We start from the raw sequence: 25,525 nt of genomic DNA, 5'->3' as shown, positions 1-25,525 counted from the left end.
ACACTGACAAATGCGTTCACACTGCCAGCTGGAGACTTTCCAGTAGCTTTGTGATAAGAAGCGACTCTGCTGCAAGTTGGTTTTATTGAGAAGCTATTGTCCCTGTCTAAACAGTAGTCACATGACACACTAGGTAAAATTCAAATGACAGATAAAGGAAGGAATTTGAATTGTTGTTTGAATTGTATCTACTCAATAATTCCACTTTGAAAAGTTGTAGCTGTAAAATCTTCTTTTTTTTTTGTAACTGTATCTTGAATTTACCTGAAGTGGGAAAATAATGCAGCCCAGTACAAAGCTGCAGGCACCTGCCAGAGAAGAAGATGGCTACAGTGCAAATGCATTATGCCATTAAGTAGAGTAATGCTCACCCTGAAGCATGTTGGATTATCACAACTGGAACTGGTTCCCACCTGTTCTTATATTACACACAGTCGCATAGACTGGAGACGGTTTGCCAGGTTATCTGAATTGACAGCAGTGCTGGTTGTGGAAACACAGTCACTTGTTCAGTGATCCTCTACGATCCTGCCCATTCTGTCTGCTAATAATCTGAACATGCAGATGACCGGAGGACAAATTTAAGTGTTGTTTTCTTGCCAAGCTCCTTGAAAAGTAAGTTTGATGGTCTTGTCCTGTGACATTTGTAAACAGAGTTGTCACCACTGGTGTTTAGTCCGGAGAGGAACACGTTAGTGATTTAATTTTATGTTTGATAATAATGTGCTCTGGTTGTAGGGACACATCCTGAAGTATAAGGGGGCAAGTCAGACAAAATGTTTGTTTTCAGTATTTACTAAAATAGCAGCAGGAGTATGTTATTTTGCTACCCCCCCCCCCCCCCCCCCCCAAAAAAAAATAAAAGAAAACACTTGATCCAGGCCAGCAGCAGAGGAGACAGATTTATATAATGTCTATATTAGATAATATGTGTTTCTGTATATTAGGCAGCTGTGTGGGCCTGTTTCTTAAGAGTGCACCTACCTGCTCAAGCTGCTTTTTGTGCTGCAGCCCCCCCACAGGATGCTCAGCTGCTCCCACCACTGATGTACTGATCCTGCCCACCACCTCTCAGCATCACATAACCAAACGTGTGGGTCCACACTGAAAGAAATGTGTCAAAACATTCCCATAACTGCGAAGAATGAGCCACATCATCTACTGCTAAAAATGTTGACGACCTTTGTCCGAGAGCCCAAAGGTTAAATAATCAGCACTAAGACCAGGCTTTACAACGCGCCCACCTATCGATGTCATGTGTACCAACATCTCTAACAGGTCTGTGATCTGCCCTGTGCAGACCTTCAATAATGCATTCACTACTTTGTCCTATGGCCACTATAGAAATATGTAAATTTGCTCTTTGATTTTATTGTCTGTGAATTAATTGCTTTAAACCTCTTACAAGGCGAGAAGCGAGAGTGAGGATTTTAGTTATGTAACCACTGCAGGGAAGTAATGATCCATATGCACATATTGACATGATGTGCTTTTTGCAAAAGCTTAAACTGCTGAGGTCCAACTTTTAGCGTAGGCTTTGTCAGGGACTCACAGAAAACTTTGGACAGCTTCCAACAGCCATATGTTTATGTGCATCCTCCCCACTCCGATTGTATGAGACCTGTTTTCAGACTTTGTGCTGCTGTGTCCTTAAGTGCACTTAGGTTAAGAAACTATTCCCAAACAGATGCAATGGGACTTGACCTTTTATTTTCTCCTTCCTCTCTCTCTCTTAGTTACAAGTATTACCACCACCACACTGTTATCAGCTGGGTATGAATACATACTTAGGCATAATAATGACCTGTCATCTCCACACAGGAATTAAAATCTGTATTTGTCCCCTCCTCAAATTATTGCTCAGTAGCACCCTGTGAATCTGTTTGAAGAGGCCAATTTAGCTTTCCTCATTATCTGTCATATATATTATGCAATGATATTGGTTTTTCATGGTAAACAAGGTAAACATTTCAAAATATGAGATAAACATATGTAAAAGGAATCCCTGTGAGACAAGGGCTCACTGAAATATAGTGAAATGAGCATATTAGAACCCGTTAAGCTCTTCTTTTCTTTTGTTCTTTTGTTCTTTTTGTATTTGATCGTGAATGTCTTGCATACGATTAAATTGTGATTGAGCTTTTACAAAGATTTCCTTTGGATGAAACGCAGCGTTTGCATGAATAAAAAAAGGGCTCTGGCCTTTTCAACCTGAGAATGATTACTCATCAGTCTGAGACAAACGCTCTCATCTCAGTATGAAGGAGAGAAGAATGAGACTCCGAAGAGAAATGTGTGAAAGTTGGCGTGGTTGCGGCGCTGTAATTCACATGGCTTTGTACTTGAATCTTCCGTAAATATGTAAGGCACTAAGATAAAGCCACGCTCTAATGGATCATGTAATGGATCACATCAAACACACAACATCTGCTGTTTGCCTAAAGCGAAATCCCCCTGTTTTTATTCACATGCGCTGTATCTGTGAATATTTATCTCTCTCTTCTACTATTAATGCATGTGAATAGATTTTTCCCACAGGTTGTCACTTTACCTCAACAGGGTCAGGAGACAAAGGGGTTTTGTTGATGAATTTTTATTTAATGTTTAAATTTGCCATTCCACTAACACGCTCGCATTTGTTTTCGGCACACACAGTCTCTCAGTCCACTGCAAGATAATGGCCTCTGCAACATTAGCAGGCTATTAGGCTTCCATCTGATTATTCAGGCTATATTTCACTTTGTCCCTCTGTGTAGTTTGTGTTGGCACAGACCTCTATTGAAACAACAAATATGCTGGTGCATTGAATTAGCGTCTGTGGTTCTCTAACATGCTGTGGGAGGAAGAAATGGCGATTTGGGGGAAATTACTGCCGCAGCTGCCAAACCTCATATTGCTTCAGCTGAAGTCAGAATTCAAGAGGGGGTTGATTTACATGGTCAAGCTGTGCACGCATTAATTTTTCAGGCAGAAAATGTGTTTTCTTGTATTTCCTCACCAGCTACAGAAGGATAATCATTTGCTGTATCGTCTCATAACGGAGCCCTCTAATCATGTTCCATCTCCGCAGGCCACGGATCCAGATGCAGGGGCTAATGGCCAGGTGCGCTACCGGATTGTAAATCATCCCGACTTGTTCACGATCGGGGACAACGGCAGCATCTACACACGGGTGCCTCTGGATCGGGAGCTCAGGAGCCAGTACCTCCTGGTGGTGGAGGCATCAGACGGGGCGGTGGATCCACGTCGGACCTCCTGGACGCTAACAATCCTGGTCACAGATATCGATGACAACAGCCCGATGTTTTCTCAGCAAACTTATGTGGTGAACGTCCCTGAAAACAGCCCGGTGGGAACTGTAATTCTGAAGCTGAGCGTGAGTATTCACCTGCATGTGTTTTTGTCTCTTTCTCTACACCCCTGCATGTCATATGTCTCAATGTATCCGGGGTGGATACAATTTAATTCAATTAAAACTTAATTGAAAATATATTAATTGATTTGTGGCTTTGGTCAAAGCTATTGAGCTCACTGTAAACAAGGAATTACTTAAATGTGCACTTTACTAAATCAGGAATTGTACATGATTGCCCCCGCGCTGTTAATCGTGGCCCCCTTAATGTGACCTTATTAAAAAAAAATCCTAGATCCGCCTCTGCCCTGTATATTATGTACCAGAGGTGCCTGAAACAACTGTTACATCAAAAGGCTTTAAGCTATTTTTAACTCCAAGTGTTTGAAATGTCAGCTGCTTCCAAATGGAAAACCTTTGCACAGAGAAAAACATACACAACCTTAAACATTTTCTCTCTTGTCATGACAGCTCTCTGGCATTTTTAGACTCCGGCAGAACAAGACTTAAAGCTGGATTTCTGAAGTCATAACCAGTCTATAGTCACGGATCATTTCCATATCCTCTGACAAACATTAATATCACGCACAAGTGTCGGAAAACATCAGTGTGGCGGAATCTTTATGTGGATTCGGTGCTGTCAAAAGTCAGCGCATGTGTTTGCAATGAGGAAAAGTATATGGGAACCCTCTTCATGCAGAGAAGACACAGAGCAGAGGGGCGAGTAATTGCCGGCGTATTGTGAGTGACATTTCTCACTGAGGGATAAAATAGGAAGGGAGGCAGAGGGAGGCAGGGCTGAGGGTGAGGGGTGTGAGTGACAGTGGCACTCTGACACCATTAATCTCCGAGACGACGACACCTCGACTCTAAACGGATGTGGGTGGCTTTCAACACATCTGAGGCAGCAAACAGTGAGCTAGTGAGACAGAGAAAAGGTGGAGGTTGAGACGGGTGGAAACTGAATGTGCCGGAGTGCATTCGCTCGCCCGGTGGCTCCTCTTCTTCGGTCATTGCTCTCCAGAGACGGAAACCTACTGCTTTTGATGACCCTCTAAAATTCCCTCAACCTTTTGACTTTCCGAGTGAAACGTCTTGAAAACTATATCTGACGGATTGCCGAGAAATTTTTGACATATTCTCAAATTCCTCCGGGTGCTGCTTTGACTCCCTGTGATCTTCTGACTCTTCCTTTAGCACCACCAGCTGGTCCGAATTTTTTAACTTCAAACAACCTAATGTGCGCTCCACCAACCTCTGTGAAGACAATCGTGGTTCCCAGACATTTTATTCTACCACCCTAAGTGACTTTCTCCTCTAGCACCGTGAGGTTGACATTTTTCTTTCACTGAACGTTGAAAAAAAGAAGTAATAAAGTTTCATGCTGGGCCATCTTCGGGTGAACCTTTCTGGTTTATGCCCATACGCTGATGTTTGCACTTAGTTCAGAGCACAGCTGTGTTAAAGTACAGCCTCAATGCACCACTATGGCTGTAGTCCTGTTTTGCTTATCAATGATTAATGATGTGTGTGTCTTGTGTGTGTGTATGCATTCCTGCATCTTACTACCACATCTAACAATCTCTTTATTTCAGAAGCCTTTGCAAATTCCATCCACTTTGAGAGTTGTGATTTTCTGTAATAAGACAAAACTCGAGTTCCCCTTAGTGGTTTAATTTAATCAGAATCTATAAATGATTGATGCAAGTAGTCCCTGCAGCATTAAAATGCAAAGTTTTAATAGAAATATAAATATTCATTTCATGTTCATCCGTGGTCTTTACCCTCCATCCTATATGTCTATGTATAATGTACCAATTTTGAAAATATATGTGCTGCTTCCTCTCATTTCTTCCATCATTCTGTGTATTTTTGCCTTTAATGTGAACTAATTATTTTCCCTGCTCATGCCTCTCCTCTTCCTCTTCCTCCTCCTCACAGGCAGTGGACTCAGACCTCGTCTCCAATGTCACGTATCGGATCAAGACTGAATCGGCCCGGCAGCTGTTCTCTCTGAACCCCATCACAGGGGAGTTAGCTGTGCTGCAGACGCTGGATTTTGAGAACCTGGCAGCTATGGGCATGGGGGCTTCTTACACTTTTCAGGTGGAGGCTGTCGACCAAGGAGGGGTCATGCCCCCAGGGCAGGCCACCGTCACGGTCCGCATCACGGTAAGAGCCTGTAGACAGTCAGTCCTCCGCAGCCTCTCAGTCGTCTCCCCTCTTCCCACCTGTCCTCATTCTCCCTCAGGATCTGCGGCACTGCCGGCGAATATGTGACGAGTCATTAGCAGAGTTTTACAGTAGTAATAGCTCGCCTAAGCCTCAGTCCAAAAGGGGGATTATTGTACAGTAGAGTACCTGCGCTGCTATTGTGATATGAAATCCAGTTGTTATTCCATTCAGTGCAAAATCCCATTGAATTTCCTTTGTGAAACATGTTGCAGCCTCCCAACCTGTTTGTTCTCACAGCATCACCGGGACAAAGAGCACTGATGGATAGGTGCTGTTGCCGTGCACACCATGCTATTACAGATCTGAATGACTCATTAGCTTTGTGAAAGCAATTATGTCAGCGTTTTCAGGAGCTTGAGCTCCCTTTCCAACCTTTCGAGAGATTAACAGTTGGATGCCAACAGAAGGATTAAATGCCTTGTGTTGTGATACTGTTTGTGCATGAGTGTTTGTGTGTGTATTGGTGGGTGCATGCGGGTAATTCTGTGCCCGAGAATTTGTGCATGAGCGTCTCTGTGCATGAATCCAGTCCGTCCCTCGCAATCGTCTCAAATTCTGCGGAGCCAAGCTCTTTGTGTCAGCCTGAATGGGAGGAAGCTTATCCAAGCAGGCTCACCACATGCTCTGCCAACTTGTTGTGTGAGTTTGTCCGCTGATAAGGATGAGCTTTGTTGCTGTGTTCCCGGTGTCACTCAGAAACAGCGTTTGATAGGACACAGCGTCGCTCAACCGCTGATATCAAACCAGTGTGTGCGCTGTGTGAGTCGGCAGACATGAATTAGAATGAGCCTTATGGATTCACACAAGCTTATCAGCGACAAGGGATGGAGCCGATTTCCCTGATTCCACTTCCTGTCTCACTTAACACGTCCAGGCCGCTATTTGAAGTCGCTTGTGTTTGATTTCCCCTCGCACTGTTGTTGTTGTGTCTTTCATCGGATGCCTCGCAGCGATGGACTGAGTGTCCTGCGCATCTGAGTCTCCCAAACTTTTCCCTCAGAAGTAGAAGAAGAAATATATGCGCAAACAAACATGCTAGTAAGTTTCAAGCGTGAAGAACAAGGATCCCGCTTTGTTGATCATAGCGAGAGGCGCATTGTCGATTTTCTGCCGGGAAACATTTAACCTGCGTACAGATCAAAAGGAAGCTGCCCACCACCTCTGCGGTTATAGGACGCACACTGTTGTTGCCTGTGGCTCAGTCAAAAGAGAGAAAAGTCGAGAGAAGGGGAGATCGGGGCTGCTGCAGTTCTCCTTATAGAGCTGAGCTACTCCCCCCGAGGTGTGGGAATGACTTACTGACTTTTCTTCCTCGCACATTAAAGCAAAAGTTGCACAGTTCACTAGATCACACAGTTTTGTGTGCATGCCCACCATATGGCAGATCTCTGCTGTGCATTAGCGACTGCGGGGAGAAGGCGATTGAAAGCAGTGGCAATGTGAGGCTCTCACATGTGTTCAGGGGAGATGTAAATCTCTGAATCCAAGAAAAACGATTTCATCCCATGGGGGGGATCACGAAGATAAGAAGAGATAAGAAGGCAATGTTTCTTCAGTCTTGTTTTTGTGGTAGTGAGATAAGTTATTTTGCATATAGCTCAGATGTGGATGTTACCGCGTCAGCCCTCTCACCCCCGCTTGATTTTTACTTTAGAGGTTTCTTGTATTAGTGAGGTTAAACAAATTTGATATATTTTTAATTAAACTATCTATCATCCATCATTTCTTCAACCACAGTAACCCCCTCTCTTCATCAGGTGTAGTCAGGAATATACAAGCTCTTCGGTAACAATGAATCCAGCCTAGACAAATCTAATATCCATCCATCCATCCCTTATGTATACCACATATCTTTTGAGGGTTGTGGGGGGCTGGAGCAAATCACAGCTGCCCGTAGGCAAGAGGCAGGGTGGGCACCTTCGACAGATTGTGACCGTATTTCTTGGGAGATCTAGGAAAAGGTTCTGAAACTGGACACGTGCATAGATATTGCCGATGCATAATCACAATAAGAGATACACGGAGACACTCGCGTTCACACCCACAGGCTATTTAGAGTCTCCAGCTGAAATAACACACACGTAAAATATGTATCTGATCTATTTACTCAAGGCATAGAAAAAAATACATTATATTCACATCGGAACAATCAGTTCTGATCAGCTAATACAGATACTTTCCATGTTCACATTTTCACTGACTAATTTAGTTAGATGAAACTCCCATAGTTTATTTTTAACTGTAATGGTGTGAATACAGGACGTGTATATGTTGAAATGTGGTCACAGTGGCTCAGATGCACGGCTCTTGGAGAAAGGTCAAAGCCAGCAGCGTGGTGATTTATCGCAGAGGGAAAAATGTGTCTGAGTCCACAGTAACTTAACACAGTGTTAACAGAAATCAAACAAAGCTGCAGCTGCAAAATCTCCAGTGCCGCGGTGTCAGTGTTTGAGCAGGCAGACAGCGTCAGCGAAATTACAGTAACACTCATGAATTAATACGAGCCTTTCAATGACGCCTGGTAATTGTCACCATTTCTTTATTACTCGTTACAGGAGCAACTAAGCATATGACAGTGTAATGTTTTACATAGCTGCAAAATGGAGGTGAAATCCAGCCATGTACCTGTAAACCTACATTTATTCCATCTTTATTTTTTTCTTCTGTTTTTAGGATATGAACGACTTCTCCCCCATCTTTATTCAAGACCTGTATAAGGGCTTGGTGGCCCCCAACGCAGAGAAAGGAACCGTCATCACAACTGTTTTAGCTGAAGACCAAGACCCCCCTGTGAGTATAATGAAAAACACACACGTGACATGCAGGGTATGAAACATCTGCGGTTAACACATGAAGCTCGTTGATTCCATCTGTGTCATTAATAAAAGAGGCACTGGGCGATATTTTTTTTTTTTTCTTTCCACCTTCTCACTCCGTGTCATCTCGCAGAACATCAGCCAATTTAGCTGCAGCGTTTCACACCATGCATTATAAAGATGTTTCCGAGACACGGCGGCTCTCATTAGAGCTACGCTGCCGTGTGAATTTCCATTCTGCACCAGTGGCTCTAATTGTGAAGGAGTCTTGTTTAGCATCCACACTTGTATGAGTCATCTACCAGTTGCCTCAGACAGCGGCATGTTCCCTCAGACTCCTTTAACTCACAATATCCGAGCAGGTCCTCCTGGGATTGGAGCCTTTTTTCTTTTGGAGTCTGTGATCCATGGATCAAAATTACACAATGCAGAGGAGAAGCCGTGAAAACCTGTTGAGACTGGAAATTGTGTGACGAAGAGGAGGCAGCACAGGCGCAATGAACATTTACTGGGGGATTTTAGTCTGTCAATAATTTTACTATTTATATCCATTAATATTCAGAAAGTACCTTCCCTCTGAATGGATGCTTCTGTCATTCACCTCGGCTGAACCTCTTTTATTGGCAGCGCCACGCACCTTAACATTTTATTGCTCTTGGCAAGTCAGCACTTTTCATTCTCACGTCCTATCTTTTTTTCTTTTTTGTTCTGCAAGTTGTTTCCCCTTTTTAAAGAAACGTCACCAAATCTGCCTTTCCTCTTCTCACCTTTTTCTTTTGTTATTTTACGAATTTAACTGCAAAACAAGTGACCCCAGTGGCCTCCCTGTGGGGCCGCCATAAACACTTCCAGCAGGATTTTCAGGAAATTCATGTATGGCTGGACTCGATGAATTGTATTAGTGACCCACCTGCTGTTAGGACTCTATTAGAGCCGGGTGAGCTCAGGGAGTGCGAGTGAGCAAATGGAAATATCCAGCAGCGTTGTAGCACAAGTAATGGCAAGGAATTCATCTTTATGTTACCAGAAGCGAAAGGAATTCAACTTCACGTCCACGGTGGCAGCGAGCGAGACGTGGAAGCGACTCTGTGCTTTGACGGACGCAGGGATTAGGTTTTATAACTGCAGCCCACTAACCCAGTCTGTTATTGACTGGGATTTGGGAGCTCAAAGCATTTCATTGACAGAATGTCTGTCATAGAAACCTTCCTTTGGTGGAACAGAGTTTAGTTGTTAAACGCACACACACATACGCACACTCTCTCTATCTCTCTCTCTCTCTCTCTCTCTCTCTAAAACACATGTTCGTAGAAACCGGCACACACAAAGGAAGCAGAGGGAGAGACTCCCTCTGGCTGCAGTGTCTGGAGGTTATAATGAGACTTTATATATAGATGGATGACCCTCCTCACTTCTTCTCACTGACCAGAAATTAATGTTGCCATCTTCTGCTCTGCACAGTGGTCATTAGTTTTTTATATCTCCAAATAAGTAATCAAAACCAAACTTACCGTAAAAATTGGGAATTGGAAGAAACATCAGTGTGATAGAAACGACAGGAAGCATCTCTGAGGAAAATGTAGTTCTTATGTACTTGATTATGACTTCTTATTATGGTCCATGTGCCATCCACTAACATGGAGGAGGTGTTCTCTTTTTGGGAGCAGACATCCTTCATAATGGACCTTTCCATTTGATATCTATCCACTTCTAGCTAAGGTAGAAACGTGATTCTAGGGCTTTGTTCAGTCATGAAATTAAATTTTGTTGGGTCGATCTTATCACAAGTGATTACTGGATAAAAAAAACTGGTTTAAATAAAAAAATATCAGATCAGTCCCGCGAAATGAGATCATGGAAACAAATGTTCCAGTAAAGTTGACGAGTTGTCCTTTTGCCCCTTTAGATTCCCATATATTCACTCATCTTATCTTCTCGGGAAATCAAATTGTATTATTGTGTTTGCTTTTCTGTCTTATTCTCTGGGCTCAGGCCTTGTTGTTCTGCCGTGTCTCTGCAGCATCAGTCAGAGGTTCACAGTGTTTCTGGGTTTGTTCTTTAATTCATGAGTTGGCTACTTTATACTGTACAGATCTGTATTCTAAAATAAGATAAACTTTTATTCCTCCCGCGATGGGCAAAATACATTTAAAAATTATGTTTCCTAAAATCTGAATTTGGGTTGCAATTAGTGAGAATTATGCAGATGCCAACATGCTGTTTTTGTTGCTCATCTGCAATGTTAATGACACAGTGAGTTCCCTCCAACAGTGGACATAAAACATTAATTGTGTGTGAGGAATGCCAAACAACAAAAGGTGTTGTACAGCTCTAAATGTTGTCGACAGAGACAGAAAGTCAAATGCGGCTGTAGCTACAGAACATTCTTTACCTGACTCATGTTTAAACTTAAGTAATGAATGTCAGAGATAAAATGTTTCAAAAATGACCTAATTACCAATCAATCAGTCAAAGTACCAACATACTACAACCACAGATTTTACCAAAATCAGAAAATACGGGAGGAAAATGTGAAAAATGTAAAATCCCTTTTTTAAACAATGTTTTTGGTTGTTGTGTTTTTAACTCTGCGGTGTGTGGGTGACTTTGAGTGAAGGTGCCTATAAAAAGTATGTAAAAATACAAATGGCCTTCTTTGATATAAAAGTTTTCTAGTCTTAAAGACCACTCAAAGCGCTTAACACTGCAATTCCTCAAGGACTTATTGACGTGCAAACTTCTGGTTAAGCCTGCTGCACACTAGAGTTTTTTAAATACCATCCTTACTATTATTATTAGAACCCTCGCACAGCTGGCATTTTAAACAAACCATTTCTGAGAAGCCATTTCAAAAACTTGTGTGATCAAACGTGACTTTCAACAGGGAGGTGGACTGCCGGCCTCGTCAGCTGTTTGCGCTTGTTTGTGTAATATTTTGGACAAACCACAGCACATGTGAAAAAAGGAAAATCATGCTTTGTCACAATTCCACAAGTTGTCCTTCTCCACTGTCGTACTTGCGCTGTAGGCAGAGACATGTTGGTTCTAAACACAAGTGCACATCTTTAGGGTGGTGACGCCCTTGATCAGCTCACTCTATTATTGCGGGTTTCTGCTCCATCGCCTAATCGCTGTTCCTTTCATACTTTCATATAAATCAAGGAAGATCAAGGTCAGTTGAGGGCAGTGAGATTTTGTGTGTGAAACTCTTCACATTATAGGAACATTTGTCCAGAAAACTTTTTCAGAACAGCCTTGAATCTGCAATGGGCCCTGGCAATCTCCTGAATGGCTGAATCGGAGTCAGGCCGATAATCCTCTAGTGTGCAGCAGGCAGAGTGGACAACCTGGTTTATCTCCTGAGCCACAACCAGCCTGATATTGTTCTGAAAGCTACTGCATGATTAGTGGTTATTAGTATTATTAAATGGAGAGAGAGAAAGAACTAGAGGCCGACCTCTCTGACTTGTTTGTTAAGCCATTAGGAAAACACATAACCATATCGTCTAGAGGTTTTGCGATTCAATCCACTACATTAGATTCTCCTCTGTGTTTTGTTATCAGAGGTCTGGTCCAGACGTCTTTTCCATTACATGTTTGTAAACAATTTGAAGAGCTTTTAGAGATGATTCGTGAATTCACTCAGATAGTTTTGTAACCTCTTAGAGACAAATTTGTGTGAGTAAGCCTCCCGAGGGATCTGTCGCTACTACAGGATTTACCTCTCTGCTCTAGCCCCAGGTTTTACCTCAGTCCCCGGGGAGCCAAATCAGTTTAGGCAAGGTAGCGGAGCTTAAAAAAGCGTATTAAAAATCAGACTGGATTTTAGGTCCAAAGGGAAGAAACCAGAACAAAATAAGCTATGGTGATGATTAGCAATCAGGAACCATGATTAATCTTAATCAAAGGGTCATTTTAAAGCCCAGGCTCCCGCTAATGAATGTAACTGTGTTGCTCTGGAGACCAGAGGGCTGAGTTAAATGGAGAAGTTTTTTTTATTCCAAATTTAAGGGAAGAGATCTGAGTCAGTGAATAACTATGGGTTTATATTATATTGTAAAGATACGGACAGACTAATGAGGGTTTTTCAAACGGAGAGGAGTTTCAGGTTATATTGAGAGGAGCAACCTTTTCTGCGGCTCTGTCACATTAACGAACAGAATCGACTGATATTTCTTTACGGCTTGAATACATTTTACAGAACATAATTACTGCAGCAAGGCCTCTCTCCACCTTCACAGCCTCATCTGAAAAGTGACTGGTTGGTGAATGAGTGGATTGCTATTGTTCCAGTTAGGTAGTTGATGTTCTCTTTCTCTCCTTCCTCCAGGGCACTCCGGCGAGCTTTGTCCGGTACAGAGTGGACCTGGACAGGTCGCCGTACAGCGGCAGTATCTTTGATGTGGAGGAGGTATCTGGGAGAGTCATCACTAAGGTCAACCTCAATGAGCAGCCCAGCGTCACCTTCAAGGTGAGTGGCAGCGATTCAGGGCGACAGCAGATTTCCCAAGTGGCTCTTCCAACTTATCAGCCGCCTGGTTGTTCTGTTGGAGACAGTTACAGTTAGTGGAGAAGGAGCCAGTCCTGACCCTCAATGAACACAATGTAAAAAATGGAGCAGCTGTGAAGAAAGATTTTTCCTCACAGCTGCTCCATTTCGAAAAGAATCAATCACCATGTGGTGGTCAGTGTTGATATTCTGGGGGCAGCCACATACAAATCAATCAATTTATACTGAGTGTAAAAGCTTCTTTCTGTTAACACAGTGAAAATAATATAGTAGTAATAAGTAGTAATAAGGACATTTGGTGCATTCATACCTGAACTCAACTTGGTCGGGTCAAAACAAGGATCTTTAGATTTTTACAAAGAGGCAAACTGCTGCATAGATTTGATGTGGCTGATAATACATATATAAGGACGACAAATGATGAGGTTAATCATTATCATAAATTTTTAATTATAAATCAAATCGTCATGTTATTTCTACCTCCACTTGTATTGATATTACATCTGTCAGTAGATGTCTGGCTCTGGTGTTTTAATAAGTTGCAACAGGTCAGAAATATGTACATATTGTCTCTAAAATGTAATAATAACGTGTTTCCACACTTGTGTCAGTGTCTCAGGGATCATGTCATTGCTGCGTTTTGTGTTTGAGACCACCAGTGCTATTGAGTTTCATTATAGATTAAACAAATGCCCTCCACAGGCGCTTGTACGAAGTCACATTACCAACTTAAGGTGACCTTGCGTAGCCGCATCTGTGGCTGTGAACGTTGGAGCAGGTGCTGCAGGATATTTGGTCCTAATGAGGATTTTGTCACTAACGCTCCCATGTTGTCTGTCTACCTGCAGCTCCCCTTTTTATTCCTCCTCCTCCTCTTCCTCTCTGTTTCTTTCAACATTTGTCTGTGGTTATTCTCTTTCTGCCCATTGCTCTCTCCCCCCCTCCCCCCCAATGTTTCCCGCAGGCCCCGCTCTGCACAGTCTCTGAATGTAAATCAATACATTCATACTCGCTCTCTGGGAGCTGCACGGGCTCCTCGCCAGATCCCATTTTGCCAGGCTGTCTTTATTAGGATGCTGAACATGTCTCCAAAACAATGCCTGGCAACCTCATAAAAACAATTATTTGTGTAGTAAGTTTTATTGGAGGGGGATGGAATAGTTTAGTGGCTTCATTTGAATATTATCTATGTGTGTTGTGTTTCGCCCTCTCAGTTGTTTGTGATTGCCTTCGATGATGGGGAGCCGGTGAAGACTAACGGCACGTTGGTGGAAATCACCGTCCTCCAGCCGTCTCGCATCCCGATCTTCACCCAGGAAGAATACAAGTAAGTCTCCTTGACACCGTGTGGATGCAGCTGCCTCTGCCTTTAAATTTGTACACCCAAGAGCAATTTGGGCTGTAGTGCCAGACACAGTGACAGTGGAAGAGGCTGGAGGGAGTCGATAAGGTATCTTAAAAACACCTTGACGCCCGTTTAAAGCTGTGGCTGCATCTTCATTTCAACTTTTTCAATATTATATTTATTTTAATATTACCGTCTTGAGCTGCTGCAAGTGGCTGTTCATATATTTCTTATTTTTAGGGGGTAATAACACTCAACACACAGTGAAGTGGCCCCAGTTGCATTTCTGTTTCTCCATCTTTGTCATGCTCTCTTTTCTGTGCATGACTGATTAATGAGTGCTGAGTATAAATATGTATTAGAGCTTCAGGGTAGATGTTGCAGATCATCACTGCTGTAAACCATAGTTGTTTCTCTCCGAGGGCCAAGCCAGGCTTCCCTCCGAGTCTATTAAGAGTCTCTTTTGACCAGATTAAGTGTTGAGACCGTTAAACCCGGAGCGAGAGAGAGGGAGATGCAGGATGAGGGTGGATAATCCACACGGCTCTGAGATGACTGACTGCTACACATGGGAAATACGGCTGTACTGGGTCAGTGCTGGGTGGAGTTTGTCTGCACTGATGATGCTGTGATTCAGGAGGAGGCCAAGAAGTCATCTATAATTAAAAAGTGAACATAGATTATTTATGCTCCAGCTGAAGATCCTCCATGATTAGTGAGTACAAGCATTAAAACTCTTGTTGTGTTTTGCTGCAGTCGGTACCTGTCCAATGGGGTTTTCACCAGACTCTCAAAGCTTTAAAGTTAATGTCACAAGGCACCATAAGTACTAAGGCCACTTTAAGGGGAAATGACAATCAAGTCTCAAGAATAAAGTTATTATATGATGAGAACAAAATCATAATTTCGGGAGAAGGGAAAGAAAATCACAGTAAAAAGTCAGAATATTGAAATAATTAAGTTGTAATATAAAGAAAAACCCTAAAGATGTTAACTGCAAGGAGGCAGTTATAGCACAATTTAAGAGCTTAAACCCCTTTTATTTACTCAATCATAGCAAGAAATGTATCTCACTGATGTACCCTTATGGATAAGACGAGGGATGTAGGTGCATCTCAACCTGTCAACATATGAGTGGAGGTGTTTTTGTTCTTTGTGCTAAGATATCCCTCTCTGCTCATCTCACTGCGTTCGGTAGACGTTTGCTCGGTTGAATCTGTGCGGCTGCTTTCAGACATACACTGAACTCCGGACATTGTGAAAATACAGAAAAAAAAGAATAAAAATAATGGAAAAGAGAGAAAACAACATTGACATTCCAGAGCTTTTGACGATGAGGGCCTTATCACACAGCAGAAGTTAAACATCACATTCTTCCACCTGCACGCCCTGTAGGCAAACTGCAGAAAAAGTCAGACTCAATTTTCCAGATATTTTGCAGATTTCGCGTCTGAAAACTGCTTTTTGTGTATTCATTCATCCGGATAAGTGAGTGTTCATTGTATGCGTCCTTTACTGTCGGTCGTTTATCCAGAGCATTGTGTGTGTGTTCACGTTCTCTCATTGCTCAGCTTAACTCGGTGATTGATACACAGGCACGGCAGCATCGCCGTTAAAAGGCCATTGATTAATGCTTTGGATGAGTGCTCTGTCTGACACGCACACGGAAGGTAGAACCCATCGGCGCAGGCCTCTGTGGAGAGTCACACTGATAATGCTAACCATACACAGCGGCGGGCTGGTTGTAAATTATGAGCCATGGAAGCATTAGCCAGGTGCTCCAGCCTCTCCAGCTGGACGAGGTTCTCTCCAGCACGGAGCGTCCAATCTGCTCGCCCCGCGACCAAACTGTCTCTTCGCTGCACGCCGCTCTATCTCTCCCCATCGCCGTCTCCCAGAGGAACCTCCAGTGCACAAATCATTCTCTAAACGTCCACAGAAGATCTCGTCTGTCTCTGTGAAGGCAGTTAGAGCGGTTCCCACAGCTCCAGCTCACACAATTAAAACAACTCTGCAGGGCTTTGGCTGACTTAATGATGCTCCTGCTTTATGGTTGGTCCCCTCCATCTGTCAGAGGGAAATGAGGGGCTCCCAGTCATTGTTGGCTAAAATAAATGACTCGTGCCGTTGTCGACTGTAGCAGCATGCTGCCACTTAGGTTTCACATGGTCTGAGCAAAACACCTTGTTTTTGTCTCTGTGGAAGTGCTGTGGTTAGTCACTTATTTCACAATTGTTGCGATAACCGAATCAGATTTCAATTACTTTTAAACCTGCATCATTAATATTGTTTGTTCTATTACCAAAGCAGATGACTCAAACTGCTGAATCTATACAAATCTATAGCATTCAGTATTTCTCTCTCCAGAGCTGCACCAAACAAACTCATATATTTGAAAACCATAAATATAACAGATGTTTTTTATTCTTTACATTAAGACCCACAGATTATCAAGGTGCAGTCTCTGGCAGTTGCTATTAATCAACATTAATTCCTGTGTCTGCTCATTTTATTCAGACCTGCACCACAATGGGGTCCTTCCTGTTCTACAGCCCTCCACCTAGTTTGAAAGAAATCTTTTCAGCTATTTTTATCAAGGTACATTGGTGAATTCAGAGCCTCGTTGGCAGAGGTGATTAAAAGTAAACTTTGCTCAACATATTGGTTCTAGACCACAACAACAGATTCTATGATTGGGACTGACTGCCTCTGTCTACCTACTTATTTGCCAAACTAAAATATATTTTTCTTAGCAGATTGTGTGCCAGAGCAGAACTAAAGAACAGTTAAAGTTGAATTTACAAATAAGTTCACTCTACCAGTCGGCTTTTGCAACTTGCTTGCAACAACTCCAGCCAATCAGAGTTCAGGACGGGGTGAAGGTGTATGTAATGGGGAGGAGCCCATGGGTTTTTTTAAACTGCACATGTCTGTAATCGGGGAAATCAGCAAACTCTAACCACGCGTGTGAGGGACATGGCAAAATAAACTCGGTGCAGCTTTTTGTTTACTGTATCGGGCTCAGGTTGGGTTCATTCAGAAACAAACAAAATGCCTGGCAGGTTCAGGTTGGCTCAGTTATTTCCGTCTCAGGCCCAGATGGTTGTGGGCAGAACAATGAGGCCCGAGCTGCTCTCTATTCTCTACAAAAGTGGTATCCACTGAACCGTCGCACCACTCCGCCAGCCTGATGCTTCATCTGAAGACGCAGAAGAGCAGGAGGATCAGCCAGACTGGCCCTGTGTCTTCTCGCATGTTTTCTTGATCTAATGTAGTTTGAAAATCAGACATATAGTTAGTGAATTCTCTGGTGAAGGATTATGTATTCGCCAGGAGGTCTGCACCTTCAGTGTATAAAGTGACATTATTCTTAGAGAAATAACATTGAATAACAGACATTTTGTCTGGATCTAGACAGAAACACAATAAAGCTGATGTGTAGCATTAATATTATAATTTATTATGTATATAAGTATACCACTATTTATAGAGAAATAGACACTTCGGCATGTAGATGGGGACGACTGGGATCAAACTGCCGCGCGCTCTACTCCCTCAGCCACAAGGGTTAGGGGGTTTACAGCCTATAACCACACAGTTGCATCAACAACTCTGATCTGTTCCCTGTAGATCAAGTTGAAGTTTTATCTCTGGCCAGGTGACAAGTGATTGACTCGGTAATCCTCTGGTGTCCTTACCTTCACAGGAACGGCTTTCTCCTGTTTTTCAGAGCTTCATCTTGGTACAGCTACATCACGCTGCTGCAACTATATGGCAAAACTTTTGCAAAGTACCTATGTCAGATTTCTTGACTCAGATTATTATTTATTTTTTTCTCCCAAGCTTTTCCCTCATGTTTATATCCATCTGTCTCTCCCACACACGCTGAAGGTGGGATTCCTGTTTTTTGCCCTCTCGTTCCTCTGTTCCTGTGCGTGCACTGTTCATCAGGTGATATCATCTGTTGATGCAATGTAGGAAAAAAAAGATTTTATGCCGTAGACAGATCTGTCTGATATCCATGTATTGTATAGTACAATAGGATTGTAGTCATACATAGATAAAAATGCACTGATGAGAAACATAAATGTGATTAATCATGGAGCCCTGCAGAAAACTATTGCTTAAAACAGCTTAAAAAGATATAACACTTTGGAAAGATTTTTGCTGGAAAAATAATTGGGTCTACTGTTCAACCGCTGTGAATGGCTCGTTTACATGGAACTCACGGACACAAGCCTTCGGCAAAGTCTTTAGCACTGGGCACTGGGAAGGGAATTATTTCCCCCTGGGTGTGTGGCCGCGGAGGAGGAGGGGTAAGCCGCTATCTAACATGGTCCTGCGATGTGAATCCCCCCCTCTCGCACTGAGGCTACTTCTCTGGCCCGACACTGGAAACCTGCGGTCGGAGCAGTTTCTCTGCGCCGCTTATCTCCCCCACAGCACTTCCTTTTCTAAATCTACTCTAAATCACATGAGACTTTTGCCTCAGCGCTTCTGAGTATGTCATTTTCCTCTCCTCCTCGTACTCCTCCTCCTCTCAACCCACCGAAGCCCTGCATCCCCCCTGAGTTCCCCCCCACCCCCCTCTGCTTATGTCGCTCTCTGTCAGTTTCTCTCTCACTTGTCTTCCCTTTGCTTATCTCCTCCCTTTACAGTGACTAAAGTCCTTCATTTCCTCTCCAGCGAGGGGCCAAGTCTGTGTCTATGTGGGCTTGTGTGATTCTGCGATAGACTTCTGATGGACATTTATAATGCGTGTTCCCTCTGAAGCATATTGCCACACTTTAAAAAAAAAAAAAGTGAGATTGAAGAGAATATCATTTGGCAGTGAAATGTCACGCCATTGTTTATTTCTTCTACAGCGACGAATTAGAAAGCAGGTGATGTGGCGTACCTGTCTCATGGAAACATAGTTAGGCATCCAGAGAAAAGCCCCACAGCTCATTATGGAGCGATACATTATAAACAATGACTACAATCAACATATTGTCACTCTGAGCTTGCCGCCCCCCCCCCTGTGATTGCACAATTAGTGACAGTGTGCTTTAATTGATGTTTACACATTATGTCTTTTGCTTGATGTATAGATGTACAGTTCATTCAGAAAACATGCAGATGCCTTTTTTTTTTTTTTATGGAATTGAGATACAGCTTTCCTCAGCCTCCAGACATGTCTTTTTTTCCCCTTCATTTGATATTTTGATTCTGACCATTAATGTGAATGTCAGTGGTAACAGCTCAGACTGTGTAATTTTGCATAACGCTTTTCTGCAATTTATTGGCATTTACAGACCATCGAGACATCCTGTGTAAATTTCCTATAGTTATCTGACCGGTGTGACCACTGATTTAATGTTTTCCGCGGTCTGACTCACACCAGGCCTGAAGTAGACGGATGTTCTATATCAAATACCAGCCACTGTGGACTCCATGCACAACCAATGGCCACTGATTATTAAACTGAAGAAAGAAATTTATTCCACGAAGCCGCCGCTTCTTGTTTTTAGAGGAATTAAAGGAAGCGAGAGCGGCTCAGCTCTGTTCCCTCCATCAACTGTTCCTGACATCTGGGAAAAAACAGCATTTATCACTTTGAGAGAAAACAAATCCATCCATCTGCATTTTCTATTCAGACGAGGCTGTGTTTCTGACATAATTAGGCAGATGACATGCTTTCATAGCGTATAGCGCTTTTTATTGGCAGCCTTCTTTTGACCCTTGTTTTTCCCAGATGTTTACACAAGAGACGAGAGGTCCCCGCTACCTAGTCATCGCTGCTTATTATGAGGCATTTAATAGGTTAGCTTTTTACATTGTGCTCTCCCACGCACTGCCGCCGTGCCTTCACTGCCAATCTACACTTTGAAAAAAAAATGAGAAAAGCAATCTCAACTCTCCCTTTTTTTCTAATGTTTCTATCCTGCTATTCTTTCCTCCATCCTTCTCTAAACAGCCATGTGGCGTGGAGGTCTTTCATACCTCTGAAGGGCATGATTGATTTTCAGCCACAGGTTTGAATCTAATGCCTTGAGCCCTGAACCTCTAAGCACCAGGAGCACACTGACCTTTCACACACGCGCGCTAAGTAGGCAGGCATCACTTGTCTAACAGATGCCAAGTCACACTCATCGCACTCGTCCCAAATATCAGCTAAAGGTCGACGCTGAAAGCCAGGCAGGAGTAGAACCGGCTTTCCAGACCAGTATCAGAAACCATAAACATGTGTATAAGCACCGGGTGGATGCAAATGCTCTAAACCGATGCATGGTGCTGAATAATCCATCCATTATCTTTAACACTTATCCTTTGGGGGTCGCGTGGCGGCTGGAGAACATCCCTGCTGACATCGGGTGAGAGGCGGAGTACACTTGGGACAGGTTGGCAGTATATCACGGGGCCGACATACATATGCAAACTACCGATCCACGCTCACATTCACACCTACGGACAATTTAGGATGGCCAATTAACCGAAATGACATGTCTTTAAACTGTGGGAAGAAGCTGGAGTAAACCCCTGCTGGCACTGAGGGAACATTGCTGTATAATTGAGGTTGTTTTATTTAGATTTCTGAAATGTTTGCGAAGCCTTTTCTAACATGATGGGTCCTGAGTTTCTGAGAATGAGGGTGAAGCAGGTAATTATTGTGCAAAATGTTTTGTAAGCCTCGTTTCAAATGGAGGTGCCCATCACTGCGCTCTCTTCTGCTTGTTTCTTGCGGCAGGTCAGTTGTTATCCTAGTTTTAGCTGAACAATGGGTGAACACCACACAGGAAATGTGAGTGCAGTTTAAGGGTTTTATTTACCTAAATATCCATAATCATAACATGAAAAGTTGAAAAATAATTCAGCCTCATGTACACAACAGTAAAAATCTGAAATTGAGCTACAAGCTACAATCATACTTAGACGACATTTATACCTGTCTCCCCAGACAACGAGCACAGGGGCACCAGGAGAGCATAACAGTTTAAAGGGATGGGATACAGATTTACTGTAAATACTGCAACAGCTAATGCACTGTTGCTGTGCTTTGGAGGACTTAAAAAACGGAATTCAAATTTGACAAGAATGGCTCTCGGCAGAGCGTATACCTCCTCCAGACAGTCTACTTTAATTGCACCCCTTAAATTGCACCCCCACTCTTATGTCAGTTCTCTAACTTTGCCTGTTTTTCATGATTATTCAGTGAAAATAGTGTATTTTAGTATTGTCAAAAATACAAACGTTTTACCAGCTGCTCCCCGAACCATACCGTGTCCTTCTGCCAAGTTGTGTGGTTAATCGTCTGGTTGTTTTTGTGTAAAGTTGCCTACTAAGTCCAGCGTTCAGTGTAATTCAAGTTTAATAGATATGTGAGTGCACGATATTCTCAGCCTCACAAAACCGTCTCTGGGATAATCCAACCATTGATGACATGAGCACTTACAGGTTGTTTAAACTGGAATCTTTCCCATCTCTATCATCCGTCCAATCAGACGTGAACATAAGTCAACACCTGTGACTGCAGTGTCTGAGATTCCTGGACTCTGGTCCAACACACATAGTATTCTGCAGCTGATATTTTGTCTTGCATTCTGCTAGTTAGAGCAGTGCTAACGTTTGTTTTTCTGTCCTGTGTGTGAGGTCTCCAGGTGTTGGTGTGGTAGAATAGACCATTTTGGGCAGCAGCAGTAGTTTGACAGTAAAACATGCAGGATGGCATCAGTACCCACATGGCTCTGCTTGATATCGCATTGCGTGCCTCAGTGGCTGGCACAGTTTGGACAACACGCACATCACCGGTGCCCAAAACATCGGCCGGCCAGGTCTCCTCGTGTGTGCTAAATGACCGGGTGGATAAAATGTGAAGTGACGTCCAGTGGGCCGACATGGTTAAGCTGGCGCACAGAGGCTGGCTGCACAGTGAATGTTGGTCCCCCAGCTCTGCTTATGTTTTCCATCTTGCCCTCCAGAAGATTTTTTTTTTTTCGATTGAAGCCCATTTTCTTTCTTATTGAACTCAGTATAATGGCTGAGTGTGAATACAAAGGAAATCTGGGTCTGGTGTGGAAAGATAAGTGATCAGAGGAATAGCTCAGGAAGGAGCATGATCAGACCAGACGAGGGGATGTAAACATTGTTTGTTTTACAGAACATGACAGTTGCATGAGAATACTTGCTGGAGATTAACTTTATATCCAAGGTGTTGGATTTCTGAGATTTTTGTTAGCTCCACTAAATCCTCTTAGCAAGTGTGAGTCAGCATCTCATTAACACCATGTGCTAATATCTCCCAGTGTTAAATTTGGTTTACACAAATTTGGGAATTCAAGGAGGCCTCAGCTGGAATAAATATAACATGTACTAATAGTTTTTTATTTACTGCAATGTGTTTGAAAGCTGCAGGGGGTAACATGTTTTGCTTAAGCTGTGTAATTCTGAGAAGCTCTGAGAAACACAAATTTACACATAATGCATAAAAAATGGCAAATTTCCCTTTAAGATGAGCATTTGATGCAGAACAGTTTGTAATTGCCTACATCTACTTTAATAACAGAGCCGTTGCTTTGTCTCGGCTCTTCAGTTATCGTGAAGAACACTTTGCTGAATAAAATGATATGTTACAGAAGAAATTTAAACTATTAATTATTTGTCAACAAATTAAAAAGGTCATATAATCCAGATGTGCATGATCTGATTTAAATGCTGAGGAAAACAACTGTCTGATGAAAGAAGATACAACATTTATGAGGTGCTTTTATTTAGGAGTGGAAGTTTAGCCTTCTGTCACTGTACATTATTTAACCCATGCTTATTTATATAACATGAGTGTTCTCTACTTGACTCAACTAATCATATTTGAGTACCGTTCTTGTTTTTGCCTAAAACAGGTATAAAACATTGTACACTTGACTAAACTGGACTTTCCTGGAGTAAAATATGAATTAGTCATGTGAAACAATAATTCTTCTGCTAAGATCACAGATAGACTGAAGATTGTTGAGGAGAAGAAGGCGGCTCAGCAGTTTTTAATAACAGAGATCTGTTGTCCCACTATCAAGAACTTCATCCAAGGAAAGAAAAATATATGAATATCTGTTCGTAAATGATTATGTGTATAATATTCAGTCTGCCGTGGTATCTTCCTGAATGTTGGTGGTTAAATGGTGAAACCACCTCAGGCGCAAAAAAACATTTTCACTTATCCTTGACCCTATCCGGTCATGCGGCTGGGAGAATTTAAACCTGACAGAAAGCCTTTTAGCAGAAAGTCTTCCTGACCTCGGTCTTCACTCACAGTTTGGTTCAGTGTTGTCAACCAAATTGCCTGGTTAGGTTTAGGCTATGAAACAACATGGTGGGTTCTGTGAAATATCGTGTTCTGGCTTCAATGAGAACATTTCACATCAAAGTGCAATGACTTTCTAGCAGAGATTCTTGAAGGCAAACTTCCACATGTGGATCAGGTTATGCAGTAAAATCTATTTTTTTTTTTTGTGTTCCGAGGTTTGAGCTGGGATATCACCACATTACCTTTTTTTGTTCATCCGAAACATGAGAATTGTAGAACTCGACAGCGGCACCTCGTTCCAGAAACAATACCTCTGTTTTGTTGGATAATCCAAACCTTTCGTTTTGACAGATTTCATTTCATCTTTTTTTGTCTGAAAGTAGTTTTGGGCTTGTGTGAAGTCTCAAATAAAAATGCTTTTTTTGTGCGAGACACCAATCGTTGTTTCTATCACACTGTATGTGCTGTAGATGGAATATTTGAATTTCAGGAGCAGTTTTGTGTGTTAGTGGGAGCGGCCCACTGCTCCACTCTGCTCCTGCATCCTACATGATGTGTGAGTGTAATTGAATCTGTTCTTTCTGACAGGCAACATTAATGCATTAACCTGTGTGGCACTGTGGCATCATGAGTGCCTATATGTTGGGTGTTCACAGTTGTCTGGTGATTTGCCGTGCTCCAGTGCCCAACAGCATTATGATTGCAGTGTCAGTGTCAGTGAAACCAGCAGGGGAATTTCCTCTAATTCAACATATTCACTTCATTAGATTTTGGTGGTCAAAAGTCAAGATCACTGTGAACTCATATCCATCCCAGTATTGTGATTGAGATATGTAAGACCTTATGGGAAATTCATCACATCTGGTAAAAACATCCACGTGGACACAAGGAGTAACTGATTAGAATCTGTTTTGCTCAAGTTAAATTATTAATTTTATAAAAAAACGGTTTTCTTTCAGTATTCACTACATGGGTTTTGTCTGGAGTATGGATGTATAAACTGTTTTCTGACATTATGAAGGAGCAACTAATGCTGGTTTTTCATCCTCAGTGGCTTTAGCCTATTGTAAATTCAAGATAGAGACTTGACTCTTGCAGAAGAAAAGTTGTTCCAAAGGCTTTTGAATACCTTGAGTGGTTTCTGGAGCTTGTAATAGTTATTGTTCTCTTTATCTACGTCTCCCATATACTTTTTTCCTGGGTCTTGCCAAACATAACCTATAATCTTTAAAGTTCTCCCTTTTAGTCTGAACCACACTTCAACTCAAACTTTAAAATAGTATAAAATTAAATCAGCTTTGTGTTCTCTCTGTATCCGAGCCTGAACTCCAATTTCATTCAAATACATCAGGCACAGAATGACATTTAGCACACCTACATCTTTTATGGACTCATGCAACTGAGTCTATAAAGAGTTTTTTTAAACAGATGAAATAGTTTGAAGATTTGGTTGATGTGGTTTCTTTGGTTTGAAGTAGGACAATACAGGCTTTGTATACATCTGGTATTCACCCATTCATTTGCAATTTTATATAAAGACATTTGAGAATCTGTGATAAGATTGAGGTGTAAATTAAATGTTTTTCCCTGTGTCAAATTATTCTGTATGACTGAGCAGACTTTGCCTCGGTTGTCAAAACCACTTAGAACCGCGGTCTTAATGGAATACATGAGCTCTGGATTCGCAGCAGTGTTTTTCCTCTTTGTCTGCTGCTGTTCGAGGAGCTGCCGAGATGTCCTGCCGTTTGTGTAATTTACTGTAGTTCCACTTAGAGGAGCCTTTCTTTGTCCCTCTCTCAATTTGCTTCCAGGAAGGAAGAAACAAGTTTAGCACCAGGGGTAACATAAAAGCACACCAACAAACTCTCAGGCACATATCTACCTCATCAGCAGTCATCGAATAAGGCTGATTCACAAGTGCTGAGCAAAATTTGCATAGCAACACTTTCATCTGCAATAAAGTGCTGATTCCCAATTTTTTGAAAAAAAA

General features: G+C 42.4%; 1 protein-coding gene across 1 annotated transcript in view; it reads left to right on the top strand.

Annotated features, from left to right (window-relative positions):
* LOC133966562 (protocadherin-15-like) overlaps positions 1-25,525 on the top strand; it is a 100,436-nt gene that overhangs the window by 36,310 nt on the left and 38,601 nt on the right. The window contains exons 16-20 of the mRNA XM_062401540.1: positions 3,071-3,376; positions 5,294-5,524; positions 8,261-8,377; positions 12,734-12,874; positions 14,128-14,240. Of these exons, the coding sequence (XP_062257524.1) occupies positions 3,071-3,376; positions 5,294-5,524; positions 8,261-8,377; positions 12,734-12,874; positions 14,128-14,240 (908 nt within the window). The remainder of the gene's footprint in view (positions 1-3,070; positions 3,377-5,293; positions 5,525-8,260; positions 8,378-12,733; positions 12,875-14,127; positions 14,241-25,525) is intronic.

Source organism: Platichthys flesus, chromosome 12, assembly GCF_949316205.1.
Source record: "Platichthys flesus chromosome 12, fPlaFle2.1, whole genome shotgun sequence".
Classification (NCBI taxonomy): Eukaryota; Metazoa; Chordata; class Actinopteri; order Pleuronectiformes; family Pleuronectidae; genus Platichthys; species Platichthys flesus.
This window is presented reverse-complemented; position numbering and strand designations above follow the sequence as displayed.